At 34.9% G+C, this 12220-nt stretch overlaps 1 protein-coding gene across 2 annotated transcripts in view; it reads left to right on the forward strand.

Annotated features, from left to right (window-relative positions):
* The window catches only part of LOC142987310 (long-chain fatty acid transport protein 4-like), a 40283-nt gene that overhangs the window by 26294 nt on the left and 1769 nt on the right, over positions 1 to 12220 (forward strand). For both annotated transcript variants that reach the window (XM_076135984.1, XM_076135985.1), the window contains 10 exons: positions 3975 to 4228; positions 4814 to 4964; positions 7605 to 7842; positions 8425 to 8674; positions 9163 to 9364; positions 10123 to 10233; positions 10329 to 10410; positions 10735 to 10865; positions 11573 to 11723; positions 12017 to 12174. In XM_076135984.1, the coding sequence (XP_075992099.1) occupies positions 3975 to 4228; positions 4814 to 4964; positions 7605 to 7842; positions 8425 to 8674; positions 9163 to 9364; positions 10123 to 10233; positions 10329 to 10410; positions 10735 to 10865; positions 11573 to 11723; positions 12017 to 12174 (1728 nt within the window). The remainder of the gene's footprint in view (positions 1 to 3974; positions 4229 to 4813; positions 4965 to 7604; positions 7843 to 8424; positions 8675 to 9162; positions 9365 to 10122; positions 10234 to 10328; positions 10411 to 10734; positions 10866 to 11572; positions 11724 to 12016; positions 12175 to 12220) is intronic.

Consider the following 12220-nt stretch of genomic DNA (forward strand, 5'->3'; position numbering starts at 1 on the left):
TTGTGTGTAACGAATGCTTGATAAAATGCCCGCAGTTAAATCTAATATCTGACTAACCTACCACACGTCATTTATAAACCAAATACCAAAATTTGTAAAGTGGATAGAAATAATATTTTTGAAGTTTTTATATTACTAAGTTATGTCAATTTTTTTAAAAGTTTTCGTTCATGAATTGATTTGTTTCTGTGCCCGGATTGGCACAGGGCGCACAAAGAGGCTTTTTGACTTCTTACAATATTCATTATTGTAATTAACCTATCTCACCCAAGTCTGCGTCCGCATATAAAGATTTTCCATTGTAAACAATACCTGTAATTAATCCAGGGTATAAACTTAATCAACATCATTTCATTCGTTTTTGTGTGAAAGATTACTAAGTACTTACTTCTATTACCAAAATAGAACTTTCGCATACATACTTATAATAGGATTTATTTCAGTAATAACTCTCCGTTTATATATTTTTCCTTCGTTTTAATTACCTTCACACCTGTGTGAGTGTACTATAGTTTCTCGAGTCATATAACTATCGCTTTAATGACACGCTTCATGGGTCTTTAGGCGTTTCGCAGCGCAAGTGATTCGCCCCGCGGTGCGAATCGCCCAAGTCTCATTTTTGAATGGGTCGTTTCATACCGCGGTGCGAATCGCCCAATAACTTCTTACAATGGGTCGATTCGGACCACAAGTTTTTTTTTTGATTTGGTGAATGCATGTATTATGGTACAACCGAACACAAAATATTACTCAACATAACAACATAAAATGTTAGAGTTAGTTCCTGTGATTTTGCAAATTAAACTAGTTATAAGAAAATTGTAATGTAAGTACATCATAATTTGTGATTATCAAAAGTTAGTTTAAAGTAGCCATATTACAAAAACTTGTGTTTTTTTTGTGTTGATTTCTCTTTTGGTAGTATTTAAAATCATCATTATCTAATAAAATTAAAATGACTATGCCATGTCTAAATTGTGTTTAAACTCATAATACAGGATTTTTTCTCAACAACCACTTTTCTTCTCACCTGTATGAATTGTCGATTGGAATTTTATGAGTCCAAATCAGAGCTACTTAAGGGATATTGATTCATTTTGTCATCGGTCCGAATCGACCTATTCAAAATATACCTTAGGCCATTCGCCCCGCTCTAACCACTGTGGTGCGAAACGACCCATTCAGAAACAGTACTTGGGCGATTCGCACCGCGGGGCGAATAGGGTGTGGTGCGAAACGACTAAAGACCCCGCTTCATTACATTTATCGTGTACTTTCATCGGTAATTTCTCGCATATGCATACAATGCACTGTTGACCTAAAACTGTGGGTTGCGTTCAGTGAGCTGCCGTTCTTTGACAGAGTTCTGATTATTTTTTTAATTATAGTTAGAGTATTAAAGCTACGATTACGTGATTTAGAATTAATAAGTTTAGCTACTTCATAGTAGTTGGACATTTCTTAATGAAAGTCACGGAATAATTGTGAACTGTTTTCAATATTTCGCTCTGTTTAAAAAAGTGTGCTTTATGCTGCCAAATTATACTATAACCGAGAAATATGGTAATTTATTCAACACCGTACAAAATAAATAAATATTATATTTCAATTTGAGAAAGTCAGTGGCCCTGAACACTAGATTAGAATCGAAATGAGGATTATATTACAGCTAATTAGAGGTATTTATCTAATTACTCTACATTGTAGTGACTGGTCAATTTAATTTGAGTTTATTAGTCCATTGCCTGCAATCTGCAATCAAAGTGCTATAAAGAAACGTTCTTACAAAGTAGACAGGAGCTACTTTAATATAATAATTGAGTAAAGTAGGCACTGGAGTCAACTAACCATGTATTTAGATACATGGCCATTTAAATTATATACTGCTGCGCTGCCTGTATCCGCTTGCAACTTGCAAGATGTAACTAGGGCGAAAACCTTGAAGGACTTTCGATTGAATATCCGAAAAAGTGGGGTCTCGCAGACCAACTGTCTTTTTGATAATCGTAAAAAACCTCAGATTTTACAATTTTTGGTCACTTTTAATCAATCATGAAACTGTAAGTATATGGGTAAAAAGGACTGTATTTATCAACACTTACAAGACGTTTATGAGTAAAATAGTAAGGCGCAGTTTCACCTCTTCTAAATATCTATCAGATAATTCATCAGATGGAATTTGGGCAGTTGTTCTCACACATTTGCTACTCAGGACTTTACCTACTTTATTTGGGATGCATGCATCAGTAGCTCTATGTAAGTAAAAAAACGTGCCATGTCATCAGCAAAAACTTCGGATTTCTTGTCTGACTAACATATTCGATAATTTATAAATTAATTTATTGCTCCACTGCAGAATAAGAGTGTCTTTGCATACTTTAAATTCAGCACTGAATTTTTTATTTGATTATTTTTCCGGATATACCGCACATAATATAGTTTTGTTTCATTATAAATTCAAGTAAGTAGTTGTTTGCAAACACTTGTATAAAGTTTATTCGTATTTGCGTATAAAATATATTATTTCCGGGATCGAATGGTCATACTTGTAAAAGAGAAAAATTATTATAGTAAATATGGAATATAAACTGTTTTTTTTTATTATAAACATTTATATTGTAAATTTTATTATCATTAAACTGCCTACAGGTTTTCCATATTTAGGCTTTATGCATATTTGTATATTCATGTTTATGCACTTTTTTTATTGGGTGCATAAAAGTCATGTAAAAAATAAAACTGTAATATTTATTTAGCCTTTAGAAATCGGTAGTAATTTTCACCTGCAGAAAAAGCAGTGAGAGTTTTTAAAAATGTCATAACATGGAATGAAAATATTAAAAGTTCGCAGTTTTTCCGCAGTAACTACCGACAATCATGTGTCATTATAATACGAAAAACTTTTATTTTTAAATACGCAGTAGTATGCGTTTGTGTTATGCATTAGGTAATTAATTAAAGTTTATCCGTTTATTAATAGTTTCTTTCATAGACGTCATTGTGTTTAATTTTATCAATAACATTTGTCTAATACCTTGATGCCGAATTATTTGAAAGCAATGCCATTAGTCAAGTTCAATTTCTTTAACTGTCTATATTATTTCTGTCACATGTAAAAAAAATTGGGAGTAGTCTAATCGTTTGAATGAAATCCATACTTTCCATACTAATATTATAAATGCGAAAGTAACTCTGTCTGTCTGTTACTCAATCACGCCTAAACTACTGAACCAATTTGCATGAAATTTGGTATGGAGATATTTTGATACCCGAGTAAGAACATAGGCTACTTTTTACCCCGTGAAAATGACGCATGTCCATGGGAAAATTCAGGTGGCGGACGAAGTCGCGGTTAAGAGCTAGTGGAAATATAATTCGCTTCATGTTTATCACATTACTATCAATGGTTATAAATACATTAACATGATTATTAATATTATAATAGGGCAAAGGAAAAAGTGATTTTAATATATATTTATGTATGGCAAAGCAATAATAACTTAAGAATGCGTTATTTACCTTTGTTTTACGTACCTAGTTTCGAGCTAAATAATTGCCGTATTGTATTCAGTCAGGCATAAAGAGCTAACGCTAATTACTGACTAAGAATTGTTTTATTGTCCCAATTATTTTGGTCATTATTGTTTCTGAAGAACTGAAGATTCAGTTGCATGGAATCACTAGACTTATACTGGCAAGTTTTTAAGATGGTTAATTATTTTAAAACATTATTTTGCTACTCTACTTCATATATAATTTAGTATTTAATAACTTAGTGGATCATTATTTCTTCTAATAATAAATTTGTATGCGAAAATCCCCAGTAACATTAAAAATTGGTAGTTTATTCATAGTGTGACTAATCCGGTTGTTACAAATCTTATCTGACACACGAATATTTTGATTCCATGATAAAAATATCGACGCGAGTCTTTGTTTATCAGCCGTGTAGTAAAGTACAGTTATTGTTATAGGTGAAGGAAAAAGACGTTGACGTTGAACAAGGAGCGAGTAAAAGTAGGAAGGCGGGATTGAGTATACCTTGGAGCAAAGTCATCATAGGAATGTTGGCTTTAGCGGTGCTAGTGGCGGCTGGAGCCATAACATGGGTGTTCCAGGACTGGCAGACCAGCCTCATAGTCCTAGCTATACTTTGCGGCGTCTACGTCATAGCCTTCTACTATAGATGGATCTACATCGCCATACGAACAGCGCCGAGAGATTTCCAGTAAGTTGTTTCCATTTTTCGAAAAACCTGTTTTTTATTCGTGTATTTTCCTTATAAACCATTGCCGTACACCAGCTGTTATGTATGCCAATTAACATTTTGATTTTTATTACGTTGCTTTGTTTGTTTTTTTAAAGTCGAATTAAATGACAAGTATTGATTTCAAGACATTTTTTTGCATAATATTTTAACTCAATTTTGGTAACTTTGACAATTTTATGTCATGTTACGAGTACTTAAGTTAATTTTATTTATTACCCTGTCGACTTTGCTATGTATTGACTTTGATCTATGAGGAAAATTGCCCGAATTACTACTTACTCATTATTTAAATACTGGCTTATGTCTGCGGCTGGCCCCACGTGAACATTTTTATGATAATATCTATAAACTCATGATAGCCTTTGTGACTGTAATAATATAGATATAAGTGATTAATAAATAAATAAATTATGAGAGCTGTGGCTTGATTAGCTTATTAGCTGTGAGATTAATATTTAATTACTTAAAGGATGAGTAAATTATTAATATTAAACACATTAATCTGTGATAAATTTGACTAATATCACATTTTTCTCTTTCCAGTGCCCTGTACTGCTACGTGAAAATATTGTTGTTAACGCGAAAGTTCACCAACAAGAACTGGTCAATGCCAGACATATTCCACGACATGGTGGTGAAACATCCCAAGAAAGCATGCTTCTTGTTCGAAGATGAAACCTGGAGCTTCCAACAGGTGAGAGATCTATTCTATTATGAAAGACGACTCCTGCATTAACTACATTTGGCGGTAGTTTATCTATTTAGCGTTAAAACTAATATTAAAAAAAATAGATAAACTACCACTAAATGTACCTGAGAAGCCGGGCATAAGGAGAACCAGATCCAGTGTGTAAAAAAAAGTAAAAATTAATATAATAATATACAGCGTTGCCTAAAATTGTCTCGACATCTTTTTCGTGTCTTATATAATAGGCCCGAAGAAATTTAAATGCAGTACCTATCTTAAAATAAATACGTAATATTTACATATCAAATTCGTTATATTTCGGTGATGAGAGATACGTCAAAAAATTGTATCGGTTATAATACTGTTATTATAACCGATACAATTTTTTGACGTATCTCTCATCACCGAAAAATACCGAATTTTCGTGAATGTTTAGATACAGATCTAAACTTTTCTTTTTTTGTTTTTTTAAGACAACTCCCGCACTAAGAATTGCTCTTGTGTCGCGGGGACTTTTACAAACATAGAAACAACGGACACAAAGCACAACCAGACCCGAAACAATTATTTGTGGATCGCACAAATAATTGTCCCGTGTGGGAATCGAACCCACGACCTCCCGTTGCAGTGGTATCGGCGTGGCGACCTAAACCACTGCGCCACGGAGGCAGTCAAAATTCATTCGTAAAGATACTCATTTAAATACCTTGGCATAGTAACTCGATGCAAGTGATTAATGTAGATGTAGATAACATTAATTACATCCAATTCATTGTGATTAATTAGCCTAATACCTACCTTAATTCTTTTATAATCAATATTCAAGTGAAGCAAGAATCCCTTCTTATTGCGTTATTGTAATTTCATATCAACTGCGCTATGGTCAAAGCATTTTGTATATTACCTATACACAAAGGCGGTTAATAATGATATGAGTAGGGAATGCAATCCCGACTCGAGATCGTCAACTCGAGATCCCTCGCGATCAGAAATATCAATCCCGCGGGATCCCGAGATTTTCGGGATCCCGTCTAGTTAGTAAAAATAATACAATTCGAACGGCTTTTTAAATGTAATATGTGTGTGATAGTGTGGTAATTGCAATAAATTATTATTTGAAAGAAAATAAAAGCCTTTATTTTTCAATATTACTAACAACGTAACATAATTAACAGGTGTAATAACATGAACATAATCAAAAAAGTAGGTGTAGCTCCAGGAGATCAAAATAAAAAGTAATCACATGGCATTTTGAAAGTAGCCTCTTAAAATACAAAGTGTATCAATTGTACGAGCTTCTAATCGGCATCTTAAGTCTATTGCAATGTAGCCAGCTGCTGAAAATGCCCTCTCCGACAATCCCGAACGGGATCTCGTCATATTATGCTTCGGGATTGATCCCGAAAAAATACACGGGATCTCGCGAGATCGGGATCCCGCGAGATCGGGATTGCATTCACTAGATATGAGCCAGGTTATTATAAATGTAAAAACTGATTTGGCCAAATATCGATCAGCTAGACATTAAAATTTAATTTATTCATGAAACAGGTATAATAAAGCGGTTTCTTCTTTATGAGAATGAGCTCTACATTTTTTTTTCGCTAGTTTGACATGCTGCAAATTCTTGTCTTTTCATTTTTTTGTTTAATATGCAGATCGTAATTGATTTCCATATTTTGTTGCATTGTCTCAATTTTAACAGCGCAAGTGACATTTAAAAAAATTAAACATGACTTAGAATGATTTCAGCTTCCAAAACTGGTTCTACCTATAACTACTTACGATATTCATTTAAATTTGAAAAATAATGTCACCTGACGTTATTAAAGTGCAACCTGATTTACTTACCTGTCCATTAACAATATTTCATTAATTAGGTAGGTACATACTGATTAAATACGAATACCTACTAGAAAAAAAAACAATTTTTGCATTGGGTTGCGAACGTTAGTTTGTGTTTTAACTAAGTTACGAATAAAGTTTAACTTACCTAATCCCCGGTTTCTGAGCACATTTAGCGGTAGTTTATCTATTCAATAGCGTTAAAACTCATATAACAAAAAACACAATTAAATAGATAAACTACCGCTAAATGTGCTCAGAAACCGGGGGTAAATTATATTGCATGTTAGATGTCAAGCAGTTATTTGAAAAGTTTGACCTATCTTTGACCTCATAAGATGTCAAACACCGTAAACAAATTAGGTGCAAAATTGTTAAGCCTTTGCTACGTGCGTCTATAACCCAAAAACTGTCAAGTTGTGATTGTTCGCTCGCGTTAATTTCCCTTATGGGTGTTTAATGATTTCCGCCGGAAAATAAACTAGGACATAAATATTACTTTCTTTAATCATTATTTGAATTTGACTTATACGTTTTGGGTAATCAAATGATCGAGAGTGAAGGAAGTTTTGAGGTTAATGAACTCTGTACAAATTTTTAGATGTTGGTACATACTCAGATACTTACTTACTTACTGTTAGATAGAAGTTTTAATTTTCAGACTAACATTTTTAAACACAAGAATGGTGTATTTAATTGCAAAGGTTAGGGCAAGCATGACACCACCTCACTCTTCTTAATTACCTACCTCAGTTTTAGTCCAAAAAGACTTTGTACTCATTAATATCTTCATTATTTCAGGTAGAAGAATACAGTTTACGAGCTTCAGCAGTGTTTAAAGCCAAGGGTATAAAGCGCGGAGACACAGTAGCTGTGATGATCGGCAACTGTCCGGAGATGCCGGCAATATGGCTGGGAGCCACGCGAGTGGGAGCCGTGTGCCCGCTCATCAACACCAACCAGACCGGCAACACGTTGCTTCACTCCATCACCATCGCTAAGTGCGATGCTGTTGTTTACGCCGAAGAGTTTGATACAGGTTCGTAGTATTTATATTAAAATGTTCTAATTGGAAATGAATGTCCCTAACCCGCAATCGGCCAGCGTTGTGGAATCAGGCTTAATCCCTCCCTCATTACGGGAGGAAACCCTTGCTCAGCTGTGGGACATTATTGGTTTATAATGTAGTTGATAAAAAAAATTAGAAACCGCCGTACAGCCTATAAGCGTATTATTAAAGAACACTTTCGTAACGTTGCCGGTGAAAATTATTTATTATATCCTCATATTTTATAGTAACGAAATAGTTGTTGTAATATAAAATATCTAAACTTCAATAGCTGTTAGTTATTCACTTCTATTTCGAGAATATTCCACTCATTAACAATTACAATAATTTACCAGATTTATTGCAATTACAAACCAATTTATTCATATGCAATACCTACACACCAGACAGATTTTTAAATCTTTAACATTTTGCAAGTCATTATAATCTAGAAACAATAATAAACATATTTATTCATGAGATGAATAATTCAAATTATTTAACCTTGTCGTGATAGGTTTACGCAATGTTTTCTTTTGCATTAAAAATAATGTCTAATGTAATCTGTTTCAGCTTTCCAGGAAATTTCTAAAGACCTGAGTCCGTCCTTGAAACTGTTCAAGTTCATCCGTCGGCCGCTCAACACGTCGCCTGATGCCGTGAAGGTAGTGGAGTCTCAGAATGACTTCACAGCGATGCTGGAGAATACAAACCCTGCTCCCTGGACCGTGTCTGAAGGCGAAGGATTCAATGGAAAACTGCTGTACATTTACACTTCTGGAACAACTGGGTTGCCTAAGGCTGCTGTCATTTCTCCATCGAGGTACCTAAATACTTGTTTAAGTAGTCATAGAATTTGAGCAAAAAAATTATAAGTTACAGGTCGAATTGACGCTCATTGTAAATCTGGAGAACAGTATGCACCCTAATTAGCGCCTATTACAATTATTATCTATTGGTGAATATTATGATCAATCGGATCCGAAAGTACTTTATCTGTATAATTTTGCCGTAGGTATCAGAATTCAAAATGCATCAACACTAATTTAGTTCCTAAAAATACGGCTGCCAGTTTCTTTTGTTATATTTGTGACTAAGAAGTCATTAGAATATGAATATAATCTCGGCACTCAACTAATTAGCTAAAATGTCGTTCACGTTTCTTTATGCACCAACCGGTTTTATTGCGTCCATAATTATTTCTCGTCTGCATATCAATGCATTTACGATAACATCTTTTTAAAGTTCAAAGAACTGGTTTTACCAAAAATGCAATGTATCATTATAAAAAATAACCTTGAATTTTTTCAGAATGGTGTTCATGGCATCTGGTGTACATTACTTGGGCAGTTTGAGAACTAGTGACGTCATATACTGTCCAATGCCGTTGTATCATTCAGCGGGTGGGTGCATCACTGTGGGTCAGGCGTTCATCTTCGGCTGTACGATAGCTCTTCGCACTAAGTTCTCAGCGTCTGCTTACTTCCCTGACTGCATCAAGTACAATGCGACGGTGAGTGAAAGCTCAGGCAGAGAAAGCGAGCTAGCGTTATAGGTCACACTACAGTACTAAGTTTAGTGCCTACAGTTGGACAGCTTAGTAGAAAGCCTTGGCACGCACGATTTATCTAGATTTCAATTAAGAATTTTGTGTATTTCCAAAATAAAGCAGCTGTATCACACAGCTATATAAACCTACGGGTCAATGATGACCTAATTTCTAAAACTTGTAAACCTCTGCTTTCCGCGAATCTTATACACAAGGCTCTGTACTAAGTTGTTGGACTATAACTACAAATGGTATGTAGCAAAAAATGTATCACAGTGAAAGTTAGGAGATTATAAGTGCATTTGCGATAGTTTTTGCTAGGCCGACGATCAGTTACGAGTGTTACCAAACTATCGATCCGAGAAGCAATCTTACGCACGATTGATGTGTGCCACTTCTCACTGTTATACAACCGTCATGATGCGTTATTATAGTTTCCAACATCGGCCTAATCGTGAGAATCTGATGTCTTGCATAAAACGCAACTTATGAGTTCTGAATCATGTTTACACCTCGGCCCGGTCCACGAGATCTTTAGGATCTGCATTCGGATATAAATTAAGTAGTTAAATGTTAAGTTCGTAACAAGAGTCAACATTTTCACTTCGGTACTATGCTTAACGTAACCCTCTCAAAAAAGAAAGACGTAAGCGACAATACAATGTTTTAATCATAAGTCTTTTTTCCGCCGATGATTGAAATAATCCATCTTGTATTTACAGGCGGCTCACTACATCGGAGAAATGTGTCGCTACGTGCTTGCAACAAAACCTTCACCAACAGACACTCAACACAAAGTTCGAACGGTTTACGGCAACGGAATGAGGCCAGTCGTAAGTTGAACACCATAATTTACTTAGTAACAACTGAAAATGATACTTGTGATGTAAAAAATAAGGTAGATTTTACATTAAATGTGTGTTTGCAGATTTGGCCAGAATTCGTGAAGCGTTTCAATATTAAAAAGGTGGTTGAATTCTACGGCGCAACAGAAGGAAACGCAAACATAGGTGAGGCTGAGTGCTTTGCAAATATACGAGTAGATGATTATATAAGCTGATTTGTTAAAATCAATATTGATGATGATCGTGCGTCAGATTTGGGGAAACACCTAATCTGGTTTTTCTGAGTTTTTGAATTAAATCTTGGGGGACATAAGTAGGTAGATAATGTAGGTACAGAATTATTGTGTTAAGTATTTATTTAAACTCGCGTAGCCTTGTAAAGGCATGTAATGTGTAAACATTTTCATTTTAACTCGACTAAATATCTTCAAAAACAGTTTCTTTTTGGTTGGGCATATTAATTTCTAATTCTGCTTTTCTTCTTTCCAGTGAATATTGACAACAAGACTGGTGCCATCGGCTTCGTATCCAGAATTATTCCCGCAGTATATCCTATCGCTACTCTCAAAGTAGACCAAGAAACGGGAGAACCAATCAGAAATTCCAAAGGATTGTGTCAGGTAAGAATATAACATCTGTTTTTTATAATGCGATATTATCAGATTAGTTAGTTTAATAGAAAGAATCAGTAAGGCTTAGAGATTAGATATTACTTAAATAGAATAATTGAAAGCAACTATCACTATCCGCACTGATACTATCACTAGGCATAAGCTATTACAACTGAATTTTATCCAATACATACATAAATATTAATTGTAACTTGCACAGTGTGAATTTGCACTTTAATTATTATGGATCTAATGCTGTCCCTTGTGGAACTCCAAACATCAAATTGATGCAGGACTTGTTCATAAGACATTTTTTTTTAATAACCCATATCTGTCCCACTGCAGGGCAAGGGTCTCCTCCCAAACGAAGAGGAGGGGTTAGGCCTTGAGTCCACCACGCTGGCCAAGTGCGGGTTGGGGACATTGCATGCCCTCAATAAATGTATTAAGCAAATTTTAGGCATGCAAGGTTTCCTCACGATGTTTTCCTTCACCGTTAGAGCAAGTGATAATTATTTCTAATACACACATAACTTCGAAAAGTCATTGGTGTGTAGAAATAAGAATAAATAAGACATAATGTACACTTTTGTAGGTACAATTATTGTACTTTAATTTCGGCTAGCAAATACGAAGTTAGCTTAGAGATAAAGTAGAATTACGTTTATTAAATAAATATTTTACTAATAGGTAGTTTTTATTTATTTCTTCAACAGTTGGCGAAACCGAATGAACCTGGTGTTTTCATCGGTAAAATCAAACCAAATAATCCATCACGAGCTTTCCTCGGCTACGTTGACAAAGAGGCTTCCGACAAGAAAATTGTGAGGGATGTGTTCACTCATGGAGACTCTGCTTTCATATCAGGTTCGTACACAAGTTGATCTATGAGAAGCCTTTGATGGCATAACACATAGATGGGACTATCGTTTATTCAGTAGATGATTTCAGATTTTTTGTCTAATTGTACTGATTGGCATTTTACATGAACTGTAGACTTTCCAAAAAAATTTTAAACTAAGTTACGGTGTACGGTAATGAAAGAAAACGTCGGCATAGTTTTTGCAAAATGATTAATCGAACAAGACCTCCTTTAACAATTTATGAAATGCATGGTATACCTATGTTATTCGCTTTTAATCGACCATTTTCGTTCCCAGGTGATATTTTGATGGCTGATGAATTAGGCTACTTGTACTTCCTGGACCGGACGGGAGATACCTTCAGATGGCGAGGTGAAAACGTCTCCACTACTGAGGTCGAGTCTGCTATCTCCAGGGTTGCTGACCAGCGGGATGCTGTCGTTTATGGTGTTGAGGTAAGATCAACTTTAATATCAATAGTATCAATGTTATTCAGAAGCT

The sequence above is a fragment of the Anticarsia gemmatalis genome, chromosome 3, assembly GCF_050436995.1.
Source record: "Anticarsia gemmatalis isolate Benzon Research Colony breed Stoneville strain chromosome 3, ilAntGemm2 primary, whole genome shotgun sequence".
NCBI lineage: Eukaryota > Metazoa > Arthropoda > Insecta > Lepidoptera > Erebidae > Anticarsia > Anticarsia gemmatalis.